Source organism: Betta splendens, chromosome 11, assembly GCF_900634795.4.
Source record: "Betta splendens chromosome 11, fBetSpl5.4, whole genome shotgun sequence".
NCBI lineage: Eukaryota > Metazoa > Chordata > Actinopteri > Anabantiformes > Osphronemidae > Betta > Betta splendens.
Genome location: NC_040891.2, coordinates 4,507,444 through 4,533,631, shown reverse-complemented (window position 1 = coordinate 4,533,631; position 26,188 = coordinate 4,507,444). Strand labels below are relative to the sequence as shown.

General features: G+C 41.8%; 2 protein-coding genes across 6 annotated transcripts in view; one reads left to right on the top strand and one right to left on the bottom strand.

Annotated features, from left to right (window-relative positions):
• Positions 1-218: 218 nt before the first annotated feature.
• On the top strand, positions 219-17,142 carry LOC114865881 (collagen alpha-1(IX) chain). 4 transcript variants are annotated; one of them, XM_029167373.3, is made up of 38 exons: positions 220-405; positions 2,486-2,568; positions 3,347-3,418; positions 3,951-4,080; positions 5,478-5,874; positions 6,207-6,287; positions 8,033-8,050; positions 8,368-8,457; positions 8,569-8,604; positions 9,180-9,251; positions 9,364-9,408; positions 9,489-9,524; positions 9,618-9,641; positions 9,727-9,780; positions 10,353-10,424; positions 10,623-10,661; positions 10,860-10,916; positions 11,208-11,261; positions 11,456-11,509; positions 11,630-11,683; positions 11,813-11,866; positions 11,963-12,016; positions 12,104-12,157; positions 12,252-12,305; positions 12,596-12,649; positions 12,769-12,813; positions 12,928-12,981; positions 13,095-13,148; positions 13,295-13,348; positions 13,477-13,548; positions 13,647-13,682; positions 13,768-13,812; positions 13,896-13,928; positions 14,019-14,165; positions 14,483-14,537; positions 14,641-14,835; positions 15,178-15,264; positions 15,696-17,142. In XM_029167373.3, the coding sequence occupies exons 1-38, from the start codon at positions 377-379 to the stop codon at positions 15,896-15,898; spliced, it is 2,847 nt and encodes a 948-aa protein (XP_029023206.1). In that variant the 5' UTR covers positions 220-376; the 3' UTR covers positions 15,899-17,142. The 4 variants fall into 4 exon arrangements, with proteins under 4 accessions (XP_029023207.1, XP_040928881.1, XP_029023206.1 ...); XM_055512871.1 differs by lacking the exon at positions 220-405 and adding an exon at positions 1,535-1,538 and having other exon boundaries at positions 2,484-2,568; XM_029167374.3 differs by lacking the exon at positions 8,033-8,050 and having other exon boundaries at positions 219-405.
• Positions 17,143-17,280: 138 nt separating this feature from the next.
• The window catches only part of col22a1 (collagen, type XXII, alpha 1), a 35,179-nt gene continuing 26,271 nt past the window's right edge, over positions 17,281-26,188 (bottom strand). For both annotated transcript variants that reach the window (XM_029167371.3, XM_029167372.3), the window contains 21 exons: positions 26,119-26,154; positions 25,918-26,031; positions 25,574-25,627; positions 25,310-25,363; positions 25,159-25,212; positions 24,961-25,014; positions 24,738-24,791; positions 24,601-24,654; positions 24,468-24,521; positions 24,343-24,387; positions 23,576-23,629; positions 23,201-23,254; positions 22,999-23,052; positions 22,191-22,262; positions 22,056-22,091; positions 21,922-21,966; positions 21,489-21,668; positions 21,338-21,404; positions 21,064-21,246; positions 19,827-19,904; positions 17,281-19,730 (listed from right to left, as the gene is read on the bottom strand). In XM_029167371.3, coding sequence (XP_029023204.1) covers positions 19,537-19,730; positions 19,827-19,904; positions 21,064-21,246; positions 21,338-21,404; positions 21,489-21,668; positions 21,922-21,966; positions 22,056-22,091; positions 22,191-22,262; positions 22,999-23,052; positions 23,201-23,254; positions 23,576-23,629; positions 24,343-24,387; positions 24,468-24,521; positions 24,601-24,654; positions 24,738-24,791; positions 24,961-25,014; positions 25,159-25,212; positions 25,310-25,363; positions 25,574-25,627; positions 25,918-26,031; positions 26,119-26,154 — 1,590 coding nt within the window. In that variant the 3' untranslated portion in view covers positions 17,281-19,536. The remainder of the gene's footprint in view (positions 19,731-19,826; positions 19,905-21,063; positions 21,247-21,337; positions 21,405-21,488; positions 21,669-21,921; positions 21,967-22,055; positions 22,092-22,190; positions 22,263-22,998; positions 23,053-23,200; positions 23,255-23,575; positions 23,630-24,342; positions 24,388-24,467; positions 24,522-24,600; positions 24,655-24,737; positions 24,792-24,960; positions 25,015-25,158; positions 25,213-25,309; positions 25,364-25,573; positions 25,628-25,917; positions 26,032-26,118; positions 26,155-26,188) is intronic.

Genomic DNA, 26,188 nt, shown 5'->3' with positions numbered 1-26,188 from the left:
TTTTATCACTCACTGTTCCTGTGCGCTGCCGGTAGTTATTAAGAGAGCCGCATGAAGGCAGCACATGTCATTAGGAGGCACCGTAAAGAGAGAAGGTGGAGGGGTGGGTTCCCCTCCGAGGCCCGTGGGCTTTCTTCGTCCTTTTAAGTGTCGGCAATAAAACGCACTCGCCACCTCCCGAGCGGCTCCGGGCCAATGGGAACCCGTCCAGCCAACTTTTATGTGTCCTCAGAAAACGCTTCAGCATCTGCCGCGCCGCTCCCCTCAGCCAGTCCTCAACATGTGCAGGTAGGACCGGCACCAGGGAGGCAACCTCACGTCCGCCGCTGCACATCACCGCTTCGTTTCTGCCGAGTCTGTCTGAGGGGAACGAAACATGGCCTTTCGAAGCACCGGTTCGACGAGGTGAGTGTCACATGGCGATATCCTGTCTTGTTGGTTGATCGTCCATCTTTGTCTCTGAGCTCATCTTAACCATTGATACCCATCTCAGGTTATATCTGCAACCGGTGGTAGTTCTATTAGTGCAGGAAGATCTTTACCTTGGTATTAAATGAAGAAGCTGGGCTTGTTGGCTTCACGCTCCAGTTCATACAGTAGCACAGAGACCCTACTATAACATTGCAAGTGAAAAGCTCTGACTGACGGACACCAGGAGGCAAAGCTGGAGTCCATCTGTGTCTCTACTCCGCCTCACTAGTTTGTGAAGAAAGGGCCTCGGTGAACGCATTCACACTCGATTACAGCTGGTCATCCAAACTTTTTGTCCACACACAATCAGCTGTGGTGTAAGCAGCAGTATTCGACTGACTCCATGTTCACCACAGACTCACTCTGGCCATTTGGGAAACACAGGGGCATCAAGTGTGGGAACTCAGGGAAAGTCCAATAAGTTGTGGATGAATTTTGAAGAATTATAGTCAGTCGTCACCTGATTCATTTGAGTGATGAAGCACATGACACATGAGTATTTACGGGAATATATATGGGGAATTTTTAGTCCTGTGATGTTTGACTACCAAGCCCTTTTGTCTATGGCGGCACTAAATACAGTGCAAGTGCAGCATCTCTGTGTAATCACAGCTCAAAAACACCTTTAATCTCAGAGGGTACACATTAGGTTACACGAGATGATACTTACAGGAAATAGAATACCAGTGCATGGTTGACAGCATTTTGTCTTCTTGATCTAACAACTGGGACACAACTTTTTTCTAAAAGTAGCTGCTGTTGCTTCCCCATCATAAATCCAGCTCCGATCGTCAAGAAAGGTTACTGATACCAAGTGACTGGTAACATTGCAATTAACAAATATACTGTAGGGCTATGGATTTGCTCTGTTAAGATCAGCTCAATGATGAAGCACCCTTAATCTTAATGACTGGTGGTTGCATTAATTGGGACGTGATATCATTCCTCCTGAGTTTTTCCCAGAATGTCAAACAAAGCCAAACATCTTGGGGCTTTGTAGAATCGAGGGATTCACAAGTTTCCTTCATTGTTGAGCCCGTTGAGTCTAGATCAAAGACGGTTCGACGTGAAAGGTAGACAGACAGTCTCTCTGCAGACTGAAGATGCTCTGTGGACGTGAGCGGCATAATGTCAGAGTCGGACACCTTCACTGGAAAAACCCTGCAGACTTAGTCGTTTGCCTGACATATTTGCAGAGTCATACTCCTCGAGCACACACACACACACAGACACACAGACACACGCACGCACGCTCACACACACATACAGTACACACACACACACACAGACACACACAGACACACACACACTCGAGAGCTTAACTACTGGATGTTGGCTACACCCTTAGATGCAAGAGTCATTTCCATTTTTCATTTTCTACAACCTTTGCGATTATTTAACTTGATTGATTTGGCATCGCAGTGAAATGCTGTCACAACCGAGGAAATACATTAGAGGAATAGGGGGCTGAGATAATGCCACTGGCATCATCAAGTGTGGACACATTCTGCTGCTGCAGGAGGTCACCCTGGGTGCCGCTGTCATTTATCATTCGTCTTCTTTAAAGGGCACATTTAGTCACTCGACTAATGCAAAGTCTGCGTCCCCACTTAGAACGTGCCAAAAGGTAAATCATGTGTCTTTCTTTATTTTTGTTTGCTTCAGCTCCTCCAGGGGGGTGAAATAATTACGCTTTTGTGCGATGGACACTGTGTCTGACTGAATATACTGTAATATACACAATGGAAAGCAGCTGGTGGGCTAGACACATCCAAGCCTCAAACCACCTAACCCACTTACATACTGTATAGAAACAATATTGTTGATATAAAAACTGAAAACTCTCATTAATTATCATTATCATTAATCTTTTACTTTGGTAAAAGTAAAAGATTAGGTTTAATTTAGTGCAGTTTAGTGCTGGATATCATCTGTGGTGTTTTACTCTTTCATGCAAAACCAAAACTGTAAATGATTAGATGCATGACTGGTCTTCTCCATCACGTCTGAACAGGAAGCAACCTGGTCTCTGGATGTCGGCATGTTCCCCCGTCTGCATCGCCCTAGCGTGCGTCCTCCTCGCTCCCGCACTTGGACGTAAGTCACCTCCAGCATGACACACCTTGATACCAGCGCACCAGTCGCCGGCACCGTGAATGTTTGAATGATAAACACTGACAGAGAGGGCTGTGGGTAATGTTGACCGTCGCTAGGTCAGAGCTCACAAAGCGAAGGCCAAAAATAGCTCATGCTGTGTGTCATAGGATTAAATCAGATTAAACATCCCCTCTGATAATCACAACAGGCCGATCTGCCCCTGCTGTGGGGGAGTGAGGGGGGTGGGGGGGGTGGGGGGGGTGGGGGGGGGGGTTGACAATGCATTTACTGTAGCATCTTAGAGAGCCTCGCGTCACTGCCGGAGCGCTCACATGCGCCTCCACGTGACCGCGTCATTGTGGTTCATCTGCCGCTCGCTGCGCTAATGACTGGCCTCAGTAACGCAGGCAGTAACTTTAACAAGTGGATGCCCACGTGCGCAGCCAGATAAGTGTTGAGCGGTAGTAAATGTGGGATTATAAATACCGTCTCACCAGTCTCAGCAGTTATGTGGGATGTGGAAACAGCCTCCAGATGTGATGGGTCCGCGCTGCTCCCTGAAAATGAGCTGACTCAGGTTATCGTGAGGAGAGCCCTCTCTGGCTGTCAGAGGCTTCACAAATCCAGTGCTGGAACTCAAAGGTGGCGCCATCGTCTGGCCGCGATAGGACATGGGCTTTTACTTTGCAGATCTACTATTCACAGATTTGTAAGACATGTGGCTTTAGGATGTCAAACCCTGTGTTGATGTGTGCAAATGTCTGTTGTGTCCGATCAGAACTGGACCTCAACCGGCTGGACGGCGACACTGTCTGTCCTCCAATCAGAAGCGGCCAAGATGACCTTCCAGGTAAAACCCTCTCCAGGACAATCAGGCCCAATACTTTATACTCAGGTTGTGTCGGAGCAAAGTGAAAGCCGCAGCAGAACCCGTTCACAACCGCAGGTCTCAGCCCAGCAGAGCCCGTTAGCAACAGGGAGGCGGTGGGTTTAATTAGTCAGGCAGGGTGGGCTGCCTGATGCCGCGAGCCGCACCGAGATTTCAAATGAGGCAAATTAAATGTTCCACCTACGTTTTATAGAATTTTTCTTGGAACAATTCAAACTCAGCAGGATTGTACTGTAATTGCTCACCACTGCCCTGATCCAGGCATCTCTGCTTATTGTGCTCTGTGGTTTGGAGAGATGCCTGCTTCATCAAATAGCTTAAGTTGATCATGGGCTGTTATCTTTTAACATCATCAAAATATTCATGTAATCATTAAATTGTTTTTATTTTTAAATCTAGTATATTTTTAACATCTCTCAATTTCACTTTTTAATTAGTTTATACATCACTAAATTTATTTGACAGCTGAAACTCTGGCATTGTCGTCCTCTAGGCTTTGATCTGATCACCCAGTTCCAGCTGGACGTGATCCCTCTCAAAGGCGTGAGGAAGGTGGACGGCTCCACTCCCCTCCAGGTCGCCTACCGTCTCGACAGGGAGGCCAACTTCCAAATTCCAACCACGTAAGTACAGTAGAGGGGCTTTGAAAAAGGAGCGCATATAAAAACCTCCCGACGCAGGTGTTGTATTATTACAGGTCCGGCGCAGATGTTACTGCAGCGTGAGCAGCATGTAATTGGTGGAGAACAAGCATGTCTGGACCTATTTGGCATCTCTAAGACCCAACGGCAGAGTAGAAAGACGTGTTTTTGTCTTTTTTTGCGTGAGTGGCTAAAAGCAGAGATTTCACATTCTGAAGCCCTCGTTATCTTCAGGAATCGGATGAGGTGTACAGTATTTGTCACGTGCATGGACATAATTAAACGTCCAGCTGCCAGCAAATGAACGGGCTTTGTAATTACAGGTAGTTTTACAGTAGAAGAGCTGCTAGACTAACTCAGCGAATTGTGGCACAAAAACAAGCTTTTGAAGAATGGGTTTAAAATGTTTATGGTTAATCATTTATTTAAAAGTTTTTGTGAACTTCAACAGATTGTGAAACAGTAATATAATACGTATGTACCATAGATCCTGGTCTTTTTTTAGTTTCACTTGCAGTAGAGGAGACCGAGAGCTGTAAAAAGCACCCAATGCAGCATTTCACCCATATTTAATATTATTAAACACTTACATGACCTTCACTGCATTGAAAGGTCTAACACTCTGTAACGTGGCCTTGAAAAAGATAAATGAAACATAAAATACATGTTCCAAGTTGAATATCACCCTCTCCAATGACTGCACCTCAAGCACAGGCTTTCATTCAACTCGGGGACTGTGTGAGCTTCGGGCCTTTACCTGCCTGATAACGCAGTGTGACAGACATAGTTTAATAAACTTGGTTTCATTGTTGAAGTGTTTACCACCTTACATAACCAACACCAGTCTGCTTTGCCTAATCTTTCTTCTGCAGGCCAGCTTTCCTTCGAAGCTCTTATGTAATTTGCTGGCAGCCCGAGTCCACATTCATTTGGTTCCCGTCACCCTGAATGCGAATGCGTGTTTATTTCCCCCCGCGAGTCCAACAGCACACGCTGTGCTTTGAAGTCCATCCTTTTACTTCAGAAGGGCACCTCTCCTCGTTTCTTCCTCCGGGGGCGAAAGCGGTACATCATTTGGCCGTGCTCACCTCGCGGCAATGCTGGAGCGCGGCCTTCGTTGGCTTTATTGGGTTGGCGGAAACTCGCTTTATTGCCTCGCCTTGATCATTTTACGAGAAGGTAAAAGTTGCCCATCTATGAACGTGCCTCCAACTGAGATCCTGGCTCGTTAGGGACGTAGAGGAGCACCCAACTGGGGGACGCTAACGAGGACCGCATGGCCTAATTGAAGCAGTGATTTATGCACTGGAGGATGTGTGTAACACAATACAGTATCTCACCTAGAATATACAGTGCCTTATCTCCATTCTCTTTGCCAGGCTGAACTTTCCTCGCGGCTTCCCTGACGAGTACTCCTTCATGACAACCTTTCGCATGATCAAGAACACGGTGAGCAAGGTGTGGAACGTGTGGCAGATAGTGGACGAGGACGGCAACAAACAGGCTGGACTGAGGCTGAATGGCGACCAGCAGTCTCTGGAGTACTTCCTGATGGGCGCCGATGGAAACCTCCAGACTGTCGCCTTCCCCGGCATCTCTGTGCTCTTCAACACCAAGTGGCACAAGGTGATGATCGGCGTGGAGCGCGGCCAGATCACCCTGTACGTGGACTGCCAGCCCGTGGATCAGAAGCCCATTAAGGGCAAAGGCCCCATCGCCACGGAGGGGGACACGCTCATCGGCAGGCTGGAGGCTGATCCTGACACCTCAGTGGTGGTAAGATCATGCTGACTAATTCTCCTTACAGTGTCAGTGAAATGTTAAAAAAAACACATTCAGGTTTCCACTGTACATGCGCTGAGCTCTGCTAGAATTCCAAAGTGCTGCTGTCACAGCAAAGCGGCTCAGCTGGGTTCCAGTGGAAAAAGAGGGAGTTTAATCCTCGCAGAAAATCACGCTGGTGAAAAATGAAGCTTAATAACCCACATAGAGGGCAATGATTCACAGCCACAAAGAGATAACGAAGCGCTTCAAGATGCTCTTTTTTAATGTCACACGCATGCGTGGCCTCGTACGGCGCTTGCTGTAATATTAGCATCTCTTTCCAGTTCGAGCTCCAGTGGATGCTGATTCACTGCGACCCGAAGAGGGCCCAGAGAGAGAGCTGCAGCGAGCTGCCAGCCACCGAGGTACAGTATCAGAGATCTGGCATCTGTTGTGGTTTGTGGGGTTGTTTTCCAGGTGGACGTTCAACATGCTGAAAAGCAACGGGACAGAAACGAGGAGCTGAAGCTGCAAAAATATAACAAATACCCTACAAAGCAATTCCATTTGTGCATGCACAGTTTGCAGATGTTTCAAAACAATTAGGGTTATCAACAAAATTGTGTTTGGTTTGTGGAAGTGTATGATCGAAGTGTCGGTTAACAGCTGATATCCCATCAGCTTACAGTAGCTGTAACTAGAACACGGTTACACCCACTAACTGTAAGTTTGCCCATAAGAAATCTGGTAAGTGATAAAGGGTCAACACAAAGTAACCTGGTGTAAATCTATGGCCAAGTGAACTTTCTACAGTAGGTTCTTTGGCCAAATCATCAATCAAAACATTAATCAAACATGCTTGTTGTTACAGCAACTAAAGGTGGTCGATGACTAATATTCTTTGAACTAAGAACCTAAAACTCCAAAAAATTTTCATATAATATATAAAATAGAGTAACAGTAACAGTAACAGTACGACAGTCATTGAACACATACAGGCAAGACAACAGTGGAAACAGTCTCTGTCCTTAACCTCATTGAACGTGGGTTTAGACTTAACAGTTCACAGATACTTTCTATGCAACTGGGTGCAGCTTAAATGGATCAGCAAGAAAGAATGAGATTAACCAAAATCCAGGTGTGAAAAACTGGCTTTTTAGAGACTTTCCCAAGAAGATTGACGGACATAATCTCACCTCTCTGCTGATTTAAGGCTCTAGATACTTCTAACATCTGCATTGTCAGATTTCAGTACATATGTATGAACTTTGATGACAGATTAATGAGCAGGCATTGTACTATTTACAGTCTCTAAATACAATAGAATTAAAAACACTAAACCCTTTATGACCCAGTGAATAAATGTAAATATAATTTTCCAGGTTAGGTAATGCCCTGACTGAAAAAACATCCTAGTACAGCCTCAGAACCTGGTGCTGCAGGAGTATCAGCTGGCAGGAATGCAATGCATCACCTGCCACCTGCTGTTTATGAGCACCTAGTGGTTTTCTCCACCCTTGTTGCTATGAGACACGACACACAACAGAATAGAAAACATGTTGTCATTCATTTATTCTTTCTGTTCAGAACCGGCAGAGCATGTCCTGTACTGTTTAGATCAAGAGCCCAGTTTGCGTAACCAGCAGCACAGCGCATTTTTACTCTTGGCTCTTTTCTTACGTTTTGCATTATCAAGACAATCAAGTTAAATCAAGTCAGAAGGAAGTTTTTCTGTCTTTAAATTCACCAAACTGCATTAAAATGTAAACACATCTGGATTGGGCTCAACTATAACGTTGTCAGTACATCACTATATCATTTAGTTTCTTGTTTGTAAGGAATCAACAATATTTAACATAAAAGGAAATCGATTAATGATTTTTCAATTTTCAGACATAAAAACAAACCATTTGTATTACCTTCAAAGTCATAAAGAGATTTTCTCTACTCATTCTCAGTGAACTATAATGGAGTCATCATGATGACAGTGCTTCTATAGACATGTTTCTTGGCCTGGTGCTCTCTAACATGGTGGCGGGTCTGCGGGCTTTGTATTGAAATTACAGCATGACACCCTGACTGCTGAGCAGCTTCTGCTGACACTTTTGGTGAGGGTGGAGTGACTACCTTTACTAACTCTTCGTTTATCTGATTTCTCTCACTTCTTCAGATGTTTGCCAATGCTGAGGTATTTATTTTTTCATCTCTATCTTCTTTTTTTTCCATGATTTTAAGCCAATAATCAATTTCAGTGCATTAGTTGACTAATTGTCTTATTGCTTTGTGGTCATAGCTTTTCAGGACCTCAGATTGTAGTTGTAATTAAATATAACCTGCAGGCTGTAGAATCACATACTTACAAGGCTCAATATACTGTAACTGGTAGAAATGTCCAGTCTCTTCTGTAGCTTGTATGTAATTGTTCTTGCTATTATTTTTTTTGCTTTGTTTAAGTCATTTTCTGACTGTATTGCTGATTCACTGAATGGCTGTTTCTTTCTCTAGCCTGAAAAATCAATTCAAGGTCCCCCAGGAGCTCCAGGCCCAGAAGGCCCCAGAGGGCCCCCCGGAGAGAACGGCAGGGATGGAAGAGATGTAAGTATTTTCCTATTGTTAACAAACATTGTTTTTACACATTTTAACTGTTTTCTGTGTGCCTTTGTTTTGTTATCGTTAAAGTTTTGGGGCTGTTTTTTGTCTCCTCAGGGTCTTCCAGGGTCTCCTGGCAGCCCAGGCGCAATTGTAAGCAAACACTATTTACTGTTTCCCGGGAGAAGGATTTGCTCTGCCTTTTTGTTTATTTTATCAGTTTTACATATTTTTTTCTCAATATGGCCTGTCAGCAGCTGCCAGTGTGCAATGCTCCTACTATTGTTAATACTGGACCAACTAAGCGTGCACAAAGAAGAGGGAATTGAGTTTTGTCAAATGATAGTGAGATTTGATCATAAGAACTTGAAAGGTTATAAAGACAAATAAAAACGCATGGATTTACATGCATATAGGTCTAGATAGGTTCTGTTCTTTACACGTCTCTCCAGTAATGAGCGAGCGAGTGGCTTCATTGCTAAAGAGTTCACTGCTCGACAACTGGCAGGGGGTTTACCTGGGTGGGTCTTGAATGGTTTCAGTTTGCTTTATGGCTGGATGAGGTTCTTAATGTTATTCTTCATTATTCTCAGGCAACTACCAGGTGATGTTAATGTTGTGGCCGACTGAATGCACACAGTCGCTGCCCCTGTGTATCTCAGCAACACTGTGGGGGAGATGCAGAAAGAAGATAAAGCTGTTTTGTTCTTGTCGTGTCCGTTTCCTAGGGCAGCAAAGGGGAGCAGGGAGAGATCGGTCTTCCTGGGCAGAGAGGCCTTGCTGGTCATCCAGGACCTGCTGTAGGAAACACCACCTCATTCACTCTCACACCTACTGATATATGTGTCTGTGTAGACTTCATGTGTGTTAGGAGATGATGATGTGTGGATGTGACCATGTGTTTGTTTGCAGGGTCCTTCTGGCCCAATGGGACCCAGAGGACTGGTGGGAGAAAGGGTGAGTGAAGTCATTCAGCTATAATATTAAAAAAGTATTTTGACAACAACAGCATAACTGTTTGATTTCTCCTCTTATAGGGGCTTCCTGGCTTTCCCGGACCCCCAGGCCCTCCTGTAAGTACTGTATAGCAGGGAATGTGCCCCTATGTGAATATAAAGAATACACAAATATTTTGTAAATACATTTTTTTGTCTCTTGTTTCATAGGGTCCATCAAGTGAAGGACCTGCTGTAAGTTCATTCAAATGTGCATACACAGTTTACCAGTGAATGTGTTTCTGTGGTGTGTGAGCATGTGTGTGTCTGCGTCTAACAGGGACCACCAGGGAAACCGGGGACTCCAGGAGATGAAGGAAACATTGGGCCTGAGGTTAGAGTCTAGACTAAGTGTGAAGGAAAAAATTCAACACAAGCTTTTTGCAGCTGTAATTACCACTTGCTTTTTAGGTAGAGAATTTAGACAATGAACCATTATGAAGGTTAAACAAGAAGTTACCAAAAGAAACACCACACCTTTGCCTAATGTCAGCAAATTGTTAGCAACCAAGGGATGTTTCGCCTCCAAATTTAAATTAAAGTTTGCCTGTGCACATCTGAAAAGCCTCCAGAGGGGAAATGCTGGAAAACAAACAAAAAAGAAAACCCTGTAGCCACACACTGGAATCACAGCATTCTTTGATTCTTTGTCATTCAAACAACCATGTAAGTCTTTTGTTTGTTGTTCAGACCTATTTTTAGTTTCTCAATTTGTAGTTTTCTGCAAACGTGTGGGCTGAATACTGATATCTCAGTATTGACTGCACTATTGAATTTAAAGGCATTGGCACATTCATAATCAGAATATGTGTCCATGTAAATGCAATCTGTAACATTACACTGTAAAAATAACATTTCTGATCATCTTCTGACTTCTAAACATTATTCTTCACACTGTTTCCAAAGGGGCCGCCTGGACCCAGGGGAACTCCTGGCTCCCCAGGTCTTGCTGGGCCTCCTGGTCCACCAGGGCCTGTGGTAAGGACCACATTTATTTATCTGCATGATTTGGGGAACTTCACTCATGACCTTTTGATTGAGATTTCCATGGAAAATAATGACAGCATAATGGCATGCAGCAGCATCTTTGCATCTTTCTGCTCGGTTGCGGTGGGTTTATGCAGACATCTAAAGCCCTGTGGCTGTTTTAGATGTCATTCTGCTGCTGTGTTTTAGGGTCCGCCTGGTGCCAGCACTGAGGGAAGTGGGGAAGCTGTGAGTGGTTCTTTTTTTTTTGGATTTATACACTGCCAACTGCTTCTTGGCTGCATGGCAAACGGGTTGATGATAGTGAATTTCTGATCAGGATGAGTCATTGAAGTAAAGGAGTTGCTGCAGCAGCAATGGGTGTGGAGGGTTCTGCTTCCTGTGTTCTCCCTTGTCTCATTTCAGTCTGTCTGTGTACACTCATAGTGTCCTGCTGCCTGCCCGACAGGACCTCGGGGAGCGGCCGGGCTACCAGGGATGAAGGTTAGAAGAATATAGAAGAATATTACAGAAGGACGTTCTGTCATTAACAAACCTGAAAAACAAAACTAAGTCAAAAAGAAATAATAAGTAAAAATAATTCATTTCACCAGTTGTTTTTATAAGGTTTTTCTCATCTTGTCTCTATTAGCTCTAGTAGTATAACCACTGGGAAATCTTCACTGTAGAGTTGCACAACTTACATTTATTTTACGGAAGGGAACCTTCTGCAAGATAAAATGTAATACATTTACTGATAAAACTAAACAATCATTTATTCAATGTTGCCTTCAGGGACACAAAGGTTTGCCTGGTGAACCTGGAAAAGATGGAGTGCCTGGAGAAAAGGTATGAGAATCAGGAAAACAAAATTGTACCTTGTCAATTCATGTCAAATACTACAGGTAAACAGTATCTACGTGCATACATATCATAAGACTAGCTTAGTAACCTAGCATTTAAACTATACTGTATGATTATATACCCTTTATTCTCACAACAGAATGAATTTATTGTTGTGCATATATATTTTTTTCTCCTAGGGAGAAACTGGAGCACAAGGTCCTCAAGGGCAACCGGGTCGCATGGGTGATGATGTAAGGAAATGCTTATATTCACAGTTAAAATGTGCTATTGTAGTGATGTGTGTGTACTGTAGGTGTGCGGTTGTGTAGAAAAAGGATTGACACATATTTCTACTGTATTTGTCATTTCAGGGGCAAAGAGGGCCCATTGGACTCCCTGGAACATTGGGAGAGAAAGGCGACAGAGTAGGTTAAACCAAAGCTTCATCAGCCATAAAGCTGCAAATTGCAGGTCATGAGAATCACTAGAACACTGATGACTAAGATATTTATGACAATGTCTTTGGACATATTAACTTAATTCTCTCTTTGTAGGGTCCTCCTGGTTTCAATGGTATCCCTGGACCTACTGGTCCACCTGGAGCTCCTGTAAGCAGTTGTTTCATGGCTGCAAAGTCTTCTTCTCATTGGAGCTATTGTAGGAGCAAATGGACGAGTCACTTAACTTTTAACCTTTCATTTCAGGGTGTCGAGGGGATTCGTGGGCGTCAGGGGTTGGAAGGGCCTAAGGGTGATGATGTGAGTTTCATACTTTCTTCTTTCTTTCATTGTTACATGAATACTTTAACAAAATTATGATTTCTCATTTTTCTCCCTGTTAATTAGGGAGCTGTGGGACCTAAAGGAGAGCAGGGTCCTCAAGGGGAAAAAGGTGATGTTGTAAGTACAAACCTACTTAATTTTATGAGAATCAGTAAAACTCCAGTCGATGCCTTTGTGATTGTCGCTGGGTTGTAACTCTGTGAAATTGCAGGGAGTACCTGGAAAAAATGGTGTTGATGGACTTCCTGGAATTGATGGTGACAAGGTAAAACAACAATGCGCTTCCAAGCAATCTGAGAATTTCAATTGTTTTTGTTTTATTTGTTCTTCAAAATGTTATTTCTAATTAAAGTACTTTAACATTGGCAATTTGAAAGGCTGTGTATATTATTTAATATTGATTCATTTAAACAATATTAATAACAATGATTTGCATATACTGTATGTTATAGTATGTGTGATTCTATTAGAAATATTTACAGTGGTGCTCATCTATATTGTCTTTATTCATTCATTATTATACTTAAAATCAGGAAATGTGATTGTTTCCAACAGGGAGAGGCTGGTATTCCTGGAGCTGTTGGAATCAGGGGCATTGTGGGTATTCCAGTAAGTATAACCTCATTAATATAAAAAAGCAACATGTAATTTATAGTACTTTCTTGACCTTTGCCACCAAAAATCGAAGGTTTGGCAGTTTCTTGCTCACAATGTTTTGTTCTTCCTAGGGGCTGCCTGGGAAGCAGGGAGTAGTCGGACCCCCTGGTGAAAAGGTAAATGCTTAACTGGTAATGATAAACTACATAACAAGTCTACATAGGAAAACACAAGACAGAACTGTTGCAGTTTAGTAAATTATATATACAGTAATTGTGTTGTGGATGTAGGGAGATACTGGTGCTGAAGGAGCCATGGGACCAGTTGGACTGCCAGGAAAAACAGTGAGATTACCCCATTAGTCTCCTTTCTCATTAGAATTAATTTTTGTTACAGCATGTGATCATGTGCTAAAAATATTCAGAGGCATGCATATTAAGAATGTGTTTACATATAGGGGGAGCCTGGAAAAGATGGCCAAGATGGTAAACCTGGAAATGAAGGAAAAATTGTGAGTATATATTTATAGCAGTTATCATTTGTGTGTGAATGTTTTAGAATTTTTGCTTTGTAAGTTCACTGAATTCTGCTTTCAGGTAACCAGAGTTATTGTTGTTGTTTTGATGTGCAAACTGCTAACAGTATCTAATTCACCAGGGTGAAACTGGAAAACAAGGGCCTGTGGGACCTGCTGGTCCTCCAGGAATCCAGGTATAGTTTAATAAGAAATATTAGCTACTAGACAAAATGATTAATTAAGAAAACATACATAGTTACATTATCACATGTAACTATATATTGTAAACTATCATTTTCAATTTATTTCATATATGTTCTAGGGTGTCAAAGGTGATAAAGGCAACTTTGGAGCTCCAGGACTAAAAGGTCACACTGGACACAAAGGTGATCAGGTTAGACAAATCTAAATTTCCCCCCATACCTTTAAATGTGTTGTGATACCAACTTTGAAGTGCAATAAAGTATATGATGTTTTTTATTTGTTATCAAGGGACCTGTGGGACCAGATGGACCTAAAGGAAGCCAGGTAATAGTTGCAACCGCTGCATGGGTTTCAAATGTAAACAGGGGTAACATTTCACACCTAATCAGAACATTATCTTTATAATAAGGGGGACACAGGCCTAGTGGGAGACCCTGGTGTTAAAGGTGATCAGGTATGCAAAGTTAAAGTTTGTTTTGAGAATTGTTTGTCATTCTTCAAAACATCTTTTAGACTTAATCTGATTGTATTCTGCAGGGTCCCCCTGGTGTACCTGGAGTCAAAGGAGAGGTATTTAACAACATAGTTAATGCTTTTCCGTCACCCAATGCCTATTGTGTAACAATATGTTGGGTTTTATTTTTTTTGTTTCCTCATAAGCGAGGAGAGAAGGGTTATAGAGGAGCTACAGGGATTGATGGCAGACCAGGTCAGCCAGGCCATGAGGGAGTGGCCGGTCCAATGGGAGCTCGAGGGCTGGAAGGAGAACCAGGTCTTCCTGGTGCACCGGGCCCCAGAGGTCTACCAGTAAGCGTTAAAATTACGAATCTGTGTTTTCTACCAGTAGAAGCTTTCAGGTGCTTTAAATGGACAGTTAAATAGTGTAACAGGCTGTGCTTTTATAGATTATAGAAGCTCAGTCTCTGTCTGACTTCAACTAAAACAGAAACGAAAATAATGAAGACTAATAGTTAATATTTAGTTATTATTATTACTACACTGTAGGGTGCAAAGATAACCTTTAGTGGTGATGGACTACATGTAAAATGGTAAAAGTTGCCAATGGTTGGTTGGAACCACAAAGAGCTTATTTCTAGTGCTAATGTTTGTCTTTACATTTACAGGGCCCAAAAGTGAGTGATGAGAAACTGCGGGAAATGTGTTCAGCTGTTGTAGAAGGTGAAGATTGCTCACTTTATTTTGACTTTAATAAATTCCTCTAAAAGATAATGATAATGTGTCAGTAATGATACTGACTATTGGCTTGATGATATGCATACAGAACAACTGGCAGAGTTTAGGAAGGAACTTTTAAAGAAGCCAGCAGCCCTTGGTGCCCCTGGTATCCCTGGACCAGCTGGACCTCCTGGTCCCCCTGGATCAGCGGGAGTGGCTGGAGCAGCAGGAACTCCAGGACCAATGGGTCCCATAGGCCCTCCAGGCTTCTTTGGACTTCCAGGTTCACCGGGGAAGAAAGGTCAGTAAAGCTTCTTGTTTTCACATGACTAACTCACACATACTCTAGATATAAGATAACCAAAGCTTTCAGCCTTGAAGCCTTTTAAGTTATAGATAGTTACTGTACAGTCACTTGTATTAGTACAAAACATGAAGCCCCAAGTCCTGCCACATCTCACTGTAAGAAACCGCAGCTTCACAAGTAAAAGGGATTCACAAAGGCATAACATTACACAGTCAACAATCCACAAAACATTGCTGGATCAGAGCAGAGTCTTTAACTTACGTCCCCAAAACTGTGAGAACAGCTTGCCTCTTCATTTGATCCCAGTAGCAATTTGTGTGCCCTTCCACTGTGCAGGTGATGCTGGGGAAAAGGGCGATAAAGGGGAGAAGGGAGAAGATGGTGTAGGAGTAAAAGGAAACCCAGGTCTGCCAGGTGCACCAGGTAAGCCTTGATCTATGTTGTTAGTGTGGCACATTGGTGTTCAGAGCTTAGCTTCTGTCTACAAAGTGTTTATAATAATCATTGTTTTGCACCATGTATCCTGACCTACTGTACAAGTTAGTTAGTTTCAATGTTGACTCATAGTTGAATCAACGTCATAAATATGGTTGATTGACCATTGGATTATGTGTTGATTTTGAAAGGTGAATCAACAGTGAAAGGGGAATGTTGATCAAGCGTTGATCAAATGTTGTTTCAATGTTGCATCAACATCACAACAATAACTGACATTATTTCAACCATATTTTAACAATGAAGGTCGGTTAAAGGTCGGTTGTGTGCCTGCTGGGTTATCAATCTAGCTTGCTAATGTTAGTATTGATTTAATTCAGACTAACTTTATCATATTCATGATGTGTTGTCCACCTAAGGTGCTCCAGGTGCACCAGGCGTTGGCAAGGATGGCAAAAATGGAGCTCCTGGTGAGGCAGGAAGCCCGGGTGTCCAAGGTGCACCTGGTCTAAGAGGGCCCTCGGGACCACCTGGTCTTTGTGACCCATCAACCTGCATAGGTAGACTTCCACCTGTCTATATGGTCAGTGGAAAGAAGTCTGCCAGCTACAAAAATCCATGAGATGGCACAGCTCACTGACATTCATCAGATCCTGCAGTGAACACTTTGACGGGATTCTATGATCGGACTTTGTGATCTTTGAGAATACACAGAAGATCTGAGGGATACAAAATGGAAACAGAGACAAGGCACAACTGTAGAATACTGTATAGACATTGAACCTTGTGATTATATAAAGTAATCAAAACAGCTGCCAAAGCAGTGTCTTCCAGGTGACGACAGGCCTGCAGGCCAATGAATTGTCCAAGATCAGCTGTTCAGTCGCGGCTTCCTTCTTCTATTATCAGAACTGAGCAGGTTGTAAAAAATAAAAAATAAAAATCTCTCCCATTTACACTCATGCATGTGTTACCTAATCCGTTTCATAAGTTTCTGGAGGCCTTTGCTCTTTCATAAAAAACCCTTACCGCTGAATCAGACTTACGCGAGCCACACTGCAAGTCGGTGAGGGACAGAATAATAACAAAAATAATATTTAAGATCCAGAAATGGGCTTTTTAATTTACAATTATATATTTGTTTTTCCGTTTTGTTATGGTTTTTACCCAATAAAGTGATTTGTTTTGGAAATTTTTGCCCTTTATTATATTGAAATGATTCACAGTTAATCTAACAGCTACTGCACTGAACTGAAATGCAAAGACATGTGCAGCGAGTCACATTATTGCATAACATCTTAGAATTAGGCTTAGATTGGTATTCATGTGGCGAGGTGGTCGATCAATAACATTCCACTGTAGCGCCACAGTAAAATGTCTTTGTATTGAAAACAAGGTCCCTGGGTTGTTATGGATATAATTTGGATTCAGTGAGGTATTTCTCAGTTGCCTGGTTACAAAGCAGAGTCCACATCACGCCTATCTCTGTCTGCACAGCCCAAATACATTCACACATCCAATACGTCCTTGACTAAGCAGCCAAAAGGGACATCCAGTACATTAGCATGGATTATGGCCGATGAATTTAAAGTTGTGCATACAAGTGATTTACAAAATTTGAGTTGGAATATTAAAGATGAAGGATGGCATAATGTTGTAGTGGTTAGTCCTGTGAGACTGGCGAACCATGTATCTTGTCTAGCTGGGATGACTCCGGCAACTCCTTGAGCCATAACAAAACAGCAGTGAGGAAAAACTGATGGATGGATGAAGAGCTTGTCAAACAATCCCTATTTTAAATTAAAAATGTGACCATATTGTTCCAGATCTGAATGATAAAATAAAAATTGTCAATGAAGAAATGTGCATTCGATGTTGTTCGATTTTTGATGCATTCACATCACTGACTGTAAATGTTACATTTCTTACATGTACTGTAAGTGGTGTTTCCCAAAAGACAAGCATTTGAAGATAAAAAAAAACTAAACATGTATTACAAAATGATCCATTCCAGTCTTTATTATACAGTACAGTACACATCTTTCCAATAATTACAATATGCTACTATTTTAAAATGTCTTAGCACCAACTTGTGAAAAAAAACATGGGGAAAACAAGTTAATTAGTGTATTTCAGTTCTTGCAATAAAACAACAAATCATGAATAATTTAGCAATATAACTTAAAAAAATCTATCTGCTGATCTGATGACAGTCTGCTGATCTGATGACAGTCTGACTGACTAATGGTTCTGTATGGCATGTATGAAATGTGTAATTTTATACTGTGTAAACCAATTTGCCATCAGCAACTGTAACAAGTATTTGCCACAACACTGATACTATACGATATTTTTTCAATAGCAAACGTATTCTAGGGAGGACGATAAAAACTGTATGACTGCATGTGGCTTCCTGATTGCTTCTTCTAAAATAATGAAATACCCTGTGAACACGGCTGATCTGAAGGCCAAAGCAGGGTCATTGCTCAAGTTGAACCTCAGAGGCAACATCCACAGTTTTGGTGGCCAGATGAGTGATTCTGATTCTGAAAAGTGAGTCAGAGAGAACAGGTGAAGTGAATCAGTTGGCTGTTTTAGATTTGACCGGATTAGCCATGTAGTTAACAAGGCTAATGTAGTTAATGACTAGTTAATTATATAGAACAGTAAGCATCAGTGTGAATAGGACCCAACTGTTTAATGTCAGACAGGAAGACAAAAGTTTCTAAACCAATCAGGAAGTTAGGCCAGAACTTGAGTTAAGCCAGAACGTGAAACCTTACTGTTCCAACCTGAGCAAGTGATGACAAAAAAATCGGCAACCTTAGACCTGCAGGTCCTAATCGATAACCTAGCAAACTCACATTAGATAGGTTTTTCATTTACATTACTTCCCCTGATGGTGTATTTGTGTGTTCCTTCATGTTTCTGAAAGGAAGACAAATGGGAAGATATTCAATAGCTTCTAGATGACCACTCCATCTGAGATTAAAGCAACACATCTTTTAAATGGTTGCCACAATGGTGTGGTCATCAGAATGCAGGGAAGCAGCTCTCCAATTTTGAGTTCTGGGAGACAAATAGGAAAAGCAATGTCTTTGAACCATCGGTCTGAGCTGCCTGGGCTGTGCCAGAGTGTGGCTTAATGAGTGTCGTTGAATAGACAGGAAGCAACACATTTAGGAGAAGCAGTGTGAAACAAGTTGCTTTTCCAAAAACGTGAACAAAGGCTGCAATTATATCACCTCCTCAGGGGGGGCTTACTGATCAAGTCCATGCAGAGCAAATGACCAGAACCTCTTCATTAAACAGACAACATACTAATCTAACTGACATTTCTTGCTGTCGTGACTTCAGTCTTCTTTGATCCAGATTTAATGGGTTTTTGTGACTTCATGACTAATAATTACACGGGCCGTATGTGCTGCAAAAGCATATAACAGTGGAAAGAAATGACATTATCCTGTCATACATGAAAAGTTGACGTCCACCTTGAAATACATGTCATACACATACAGTACTGTACATACAAAATCAGATAAATGATATTGCAGGCACTTCTCTGGATTTATAGACCAATAATAAATTTTGCAAACTCTAGAAAGTTTGAAACAGCGTTGCTTTACTGGGGCTCTAAGCCTTATTTTATTTTTCTCCTTAGTGGCACCAATACTGTCCAAAACAAGTCTACAATACATAATAACACTGCTACCAGCAGGAGAGAAGAAGTGCAAAAATGTGGCCATTCATCACTGTCCACACCAACTCATTAGCACTCCTCCTACACAAAATCATGACTGGTCTGGTTGACACTGTCCAATCAGGGACAATAAAACCGATAATTCCCTGCAGTGAGTTACAACCAATTGACTGGCAGGCGATCCGCAGTGTGTTACAGTGTAGGTAAAATGGTGTAAAATACTTTCATAATATTTATAATAATTGGCTGAACACTAGAATCCCAAATCTTCAAGGTGTTCTCTCCCTATATGTTTTACAGGAAGCATGCAAGTGAGGAAAAACCTGCTTAGCTGCCCTTCTTACCCCTAACAAATCCTAAAAGTCCCATGATGCTCAATCCTCTTCCATCCCAAGCTTCATACCAAAAACAAACAAACAAAACAAAAGATCTGACCGGCAGCAGTTTTTGCTTAAGCCCTCCATGCAGAGGTTACCTTGAAATAGAAAAGTTCTTGATTCAGACTGACACGATCAAGTTCATAAATACGGCTGGATTACAAGCTCATTGTGGCTTGCTCCTTAAGTTCCCTTAACATTTTTGGTGTGGGGTCTTTGTGCCAGGCTGGCATAGTAGGCACACTGGCTTGGGTCACATTGCCCAGGAGGGCCTGGGGGTCCAGGCTGACCATGGGGGCCGGGGTTTCCTGGCTCTCCCTGGGCTCCGGCTTGTCCTGGGCTTCCATCTTTACCGTATCCAGGCAGACCGGGTGGACCTGAAGAAGGAATGCGGAGAAAGGTTAGGGGATATAAATCAAAAGCTTTATCAAACCAGAGAAAAATTAAGAAAATAGCAATAAGAAACCAGTTACCTATTGGGCCAGATGGACCTTGTTCACCTCTTTCACCAACACCAGGTTCTCCTTGATCTCCCTTTGTTCCTTTTTCACCTGGAAGAAGAGCAATCACTGAGCTTGAGCTTCTGGACAGTGATAAATATCAACCTGCAGCCTATTATGGATGATACAGCTGTACACAGATTGCATAAAAATTCAGGCAGCAGCAAGTTTGCAGCCTTTGAATTACAATCCATACCAACATAAGCTGACTTTGTATTACACTTACAGGCACAAAGAGGAGATTTTATTGTATGTGGTAGGTAGATGAGATTGCACTTGTGTTGTCACCTGAATAATGACTAGTGAGTAATGAGTTTGAAACATTTTAGAAGTGCATGAAACTGATTGAGTTTATTAGCCTAGTTGTAAAGAAGAGTAGTAGTTGAGAAATGAGTATAAAGAGACTTATACTGGAAGTGATGTGTTTTTTTGTTTTTTTTTAATGTTTTTAGGTGTTGATGTGGTTTTTAGGTTGGATAGAGAAGGAGTTGTGCTTAAAGGCTCCATCTACCAGTCGATGGAGGTTCCAAACACAGCTCGTCGACATGAGATTTGGGCAGCTATCAAAGGAATAAGATCAGCCTGGGGTGCCTGGGCCCACCCTTACTGGCAGTTAGACGGGGCCTGGACATCCAACAGGAGCATCAAGATGCTCAAGCACATTAAAATGAGTCAGCATTGGCGTCTGTCTGGGATGCTGGATGCCTTTCTCGGGATGCTTCCCAGCATGTCCAACTGGAAATAAACCGCATGGCAGATCCGCAACATGCTGGACCACATACTGTATCCCGTCTGGCCGGGGAACATCTCAGGATTTAACATTAGGGACTAAAGTTAGATTATATCTTTGGTTCTGCTGTTCCAGTTCTCATCAGTTTTCTCAAAATCGGTCTGACAAATAAGAATGAACTTGTGTTTTTAGGCTTAGGTCAGGTATTACTTTATATATTCCAAAGGGTATGATACTTTAGATACAAATAAATATGCTACCATTCACTGACACTATAGTACATATTCTATTGAATTTATAATTTATCTGTTAGACATATACTGTACATGGCTAACTACAAATACAAATGATCAATAAGGTAAAAGCTGCTCTGCTACGTGTGTAATGTAAACAATGTCCAGTTTGTCTATGTTTTATCAAAACTGAAACCTTTCAAAGAAAATAATTAACAAAAACAGTTACTAGTGCTGTAGAACCTACCTTTTGGGCCCATGGGTCCCCTGGGTCCTTCTCCTCCACTTTGGCCAGGCATACCAGGCTCCCCAGGTGGCCCAGGGCGTCCAGAACTGCCATCTTTACCAGGTGGGCCTGGAGGTCCTGGACGACCTGCTGTGCTTTTCACATGTGCTGGCTGGAACTGAGCCATGAGGTACGCTAGTTTGGCTAGGCAGATAAGACAGAGTTCAAACTCACAGAGCCCCCAAATTAATCCAAATAAACCAAATAGTGAATCCAAATAAAACTGAGTCCTCACCATCTAATTGTTTTGTTAACTCTTCCTGGATGAGTCGTCTCATCTGCTCCAGTGATGCTGACTCCCCCTAAAATAATAGAGACGTTCATGATGCGCTTAATAATTAAAGGTTAATCTCAGTCATGACTGGAAAATCATGGACATGACTCACTCTGGGGCCTGGGAGGCCAGGATTTCCTGAAGGCCCCTGTGGCCCTGGAGCCCCTATTTCTCCTGGAGGTCCTGACATGCCCATCATCCCTGTATGGCCCTTTCTGCCTGGGGGTCCAGGGTTTCCAGGCATTCCTGACTCTCCTGCAAGTCCTTTATCTCCTTTTACACCTGGGTCACCCTGGGTTAGATGACAGCAATTGTAAATGTTCGGTCTGGCTTACTGGATAGAGGAAAATCATAAAAAACTGAGTGTGTTCTTTAGGTACAACTCCTTGTTAATAGGTACAGTACAGTAAGCTGAAAAATACTTCTACTTCATCTCTTACAGTGTTATGAACATGTACCAACATTTAGGGTCTGTAGAGTATGTTTGCTTATCTTATCTTCCCAGCTTACAGATGAACAGACGGTACAGTGATTCTGATATTCACCTTATCTCCCTTGAGGCCACGGTCACCAGCTCTGCCTGGCATCCCCTACGATTCACCACAGATACTGGTTATGAGCAACAAATCTACTTACAGGTTACATTCATTATCTTTTATAGTGGTAATTATTTACTTACCTGTTTTCCTTCTGGGCCAATTGGACCAGGCGGCCCCTGGAAATCAAGATAGAAGTTGATGTTAGTGGCAGATGGCTGCGTGCACGAGTTGCAATTAACGCTTTGATAAAAAAATATGTACCATCTAGTACTCACCGCAGGACCTTTAGGCCCACTAAATCCTGGTAATCCTGGGCTGCCAGCCTCTCCCTTGTCTCCCCTAAGCCCCTGTGCAACAGCAGAGACATGGCCGTTCGTCACATGGCATCGACATGTGGCATATTACAGTATATTGTACCTTAAAAGCCTCATTAGTGAGGATTGAGCAAGAATAACATTTAGCTGCTAGATCTTAACAGCATGCAGCAGTGGCCTTAATAGAAAAAAGACAGATAAACCAATCTTACATTGGGACATGCCAGTCTGAAGAGATTTAGAGTCATATTTACAAGGTTATACAGTAACGCACTGTTTGCAGACATTATAGCTTTTTACTCCTCTTCCTTCTTTTAGTCTGTGCAAACTCCTTTCTTTGCTTGGTGAAGGGTAATCCTAACCCACCTCTACCTCTAACCTGATGATCCTTAATGTTTATCAAAAAACAGGCATTATTAAATTAAAGTTACAGCCAGCCCCATGTCTGGGCATTTTGCTGCACAGACTCCATGGCTTCCTGTTTTAGGGTTGCAGTTTCATGTCTGCAAGAAGTAATGGGCTTTGTACAGTGGCTCTCACATACAGTACTGTACAGTATTGAGGAGAAGAAACACTGTCAGGTTTTAATATTAGTATGTAATAGTAACACTTATTTTTCCCTTTCTAAACTTTCTCTTCTTTTTTTATATAGATTTTCATCTGCTTTAATCTGCACTCTGGCATTGTTGTGTGTTCTTTGCACAGTGGACACAATGGACAAAAAGAAAAAATAATTTAGACAATTTGTGCGGTGATAAAGACAACTCACTGGAGTTCCAGGAAGCCCTGCTTTTCCCGATGGTCCTGGTTCACCTTGCTTGCCCTAGGATGCAAAAGAAAAAAATACAGATTGACAAAATTGATGTCAGAAGACAGCAGGAGCTACGACCTGGAGTGCAACTTCATGTCTGGGTCTATCTGTCTGCCTGACACTGTGCTGTGTCTGTCTTCTGTTTGCGTGAGTGACTCACCGACTCTCCTCTTGGTCCCATAGGTCCCTCTGGGCCTTGAGGTCCTTTAGAACCCTTCAGAAACCACAAGCAGTATACAGTATGTCTATGTTTTATAAAAACGTAGCTGCTACTGTACTAGTGACTAAAATAAATAGTGAATACTAAAAAGAGAAAGGTGAAAAAAGGTAAAGTATATATATATATCTATATATATATATATATATATATATATATATATATATATATATATATATCTATATATATATATATATATATATCTATATATATATATACTATATATCTATATATATATACCATTATTTTAGAATGACATTACTTAATACTACTGCTTAATTAAGTATTATTCAAAATATGAATGTAGAATGGACATACATCTTTTCCAGATTTGCCATCTCGCCCAGGTGATCCAGGTTTTCCATCTTCTCCCTGTTTGACATAAAATATGAATGTCATCTAAGTTTGCCGCCTTACGTATATCATGTTTTCTCGTGCTATGTTTCATTTATTAGTATTCAACAAATGAAACACAGCATTTGTGCGTGCGTGCGGCAAAACAACAAAATATAAATAGGCACAAAATGAATAAATACATTAAGATACACCTTTGGCATTGTCTATTACTAATATAGGTATTAATATTAATTTAAGGCTCATATATAAATACATTCATATACAGTATATACATCTATGCATACATATTATAACACATAATCACCTAATAATAGACGTGACATACAATATTGTAAATCAGTGGAATTTCTTAAGTCAATGCACATGTCAGGGATTATTTGAGGTGATCTAGGTTTTGATTAGCTAAAACAAGCTCAGATTGATTATATTCTACTGAGGCACTACTACATGCATCAATATGTTTTCTCAGGAACAGCTTAAATTGTAAGATAATATTCTAATGTGTATATAAATATATGTACACTGTACTGCACTGCGGAGAGACTGCTATGTAAATGAATGTCGAAATGGCAGAAAATGATTAAATACAAACTAGCGTTGCTTCATGTTCATTAAATTTTTAATATAACATATTCTGAAGCATACAAGGGATATCAGAATGAATGCAAATATAATTGGTTTTTTTTTGTAAATAAACAATGCACATAGGTTAAAAGGAGCTCACTGACCTTGGGTCCTGGGGCTCCGGGTTCTCCTCTGTGGCCTTTAAAGCCCTGTAAACCAGAAAAAATGCAGAAAATCAACCATGTAACGATATGCACTGCAATATGCACTTCTATCAGATATTACTTACTGGTAGTCCTCTGAGTCCAGGGTTTCCTGGTGGTCCAGGTTCACCCTGCTTTCCCTGAAATCACACTAGGAATCATTAATACAGTTTCATGAATGACAATACCAAAGAAAAAACAAACATTTACTGTACTTACTGGTTCTCCTGTTTCACCTTGTCGACCATCTTTTCCCATTTTTCCAGGCTGGCCCTACAGATTTCGCAATATTTATTATTTGGAGCTTTATAGAGCAAAAGCTGCATTCATGCTGTACTCCAATTTATTTCCCTTACTATCAAGCCAGGAAGACCTGGTGGGCCCTGGATTCCTTGAAGACCTTCTTTGCCCTAATGAAAACAAACAAACAGGTCACCATTAACAGAGAAAATCAAGTGATTAATGGCTGCTATTACTCCACAAGCTGGCTGACCTACATGATGTAGGGAAGAGGTTTATACAATACTGACACATGGTAATACGTTTTCTTAAGGGAGCAAACACAAATTGCAGCCTGACCTTTTCTCCAGGGGGTCCCGGAGGGCCAACAGGGCCTGGTTGTCCATCGGTGCCCTGTAGAGGAAAAAGTCAGAGTCAGTGTGGGTCAACAAAATTACAGTAGAGAGCCTCATTGCAAGACCAATGAAAAGCAAATGAATAGAGTAAATACAAGTTGAACTGTATGCACACAAAAAATAACCAAAAACAGGAACTTACAGGTGTACCCATTAAGCCAGGAGGACCAGGGTGCCCAGGGGGACCTGGGTGGCCCTTTAAATAGAGACATAAGATCGTGCTTGGTGCTTACATAGAGTAAAATAGTCACTGTAGTTAAAATAAAGGAAGAGGAAGTCAAAGATATAAATACTTTGTCTCCTTTGTCTCCAGGTCCTCCAGGTGGTCCTCGATCACCTTTAATGCCCTTGATCATGAAAGAAGAAAATAGGGAAAACATCATTTGAAAAAAAAATGTCTGTTACAGGAAAATAATACTTCTAAAAGATATTGCTTTTAAAATGTGATTAAATTAGAAATAGTATTTTTATGTTAAATTTTAAAATGTTGACAAAAGTGACTAATTAGCTTTAGGTCATTTGTGAGCGATAAGGCTGAGTCTAGTGTGCAAACTTGCCTTTGCGCCATCTGCTCCAGGGGGCCCTTGAGGTCCTGCTGGTCCTGCTGGGCCCTGTAATGACATGGCAGATCATCAGTCTCTGTCCAGCCAGACAGCAGCGAGCACAGTTACTAGGTTCTAATCATTCACCACTGCCCCCAGAGGAGGCTGAGCCAATGATGCAGGCAAAGCCTTTCATCCGTCACACCACTGCTGATTGATGATGACAAAAGTGCAGTTAGGACCTCTTGTCTAGCACTGGACTAATACAGTGGGGACATACACTATTGTAATAGAGCTAACATTTTAAAAGATGTCTGTTTATAATGAATAATGAACAATTATTATCCTCTTCTTCCTACTTGGTGACCATCTTGACCGTCTTTCCCTGATGGTCCCTGGTGTCCCTTTTCTCCTGGAATCCCAGGGAGACCGGGTGCTCCTGGTGGACCGGCAGGGCAGTCTGAGCAAACATCCTAAAATTCACAAAAAATAAAGCTCATGGTTTCAGAATACAAACACTAACTCTGTATTAATTGAAGGTGACTGAAAGCAGCACCTACCTTTAGGTTGAGGTCAGAAATATCTGCTGCTTTTCCCTGTGGAACAGTACATTAAATCAATAAATTTAAT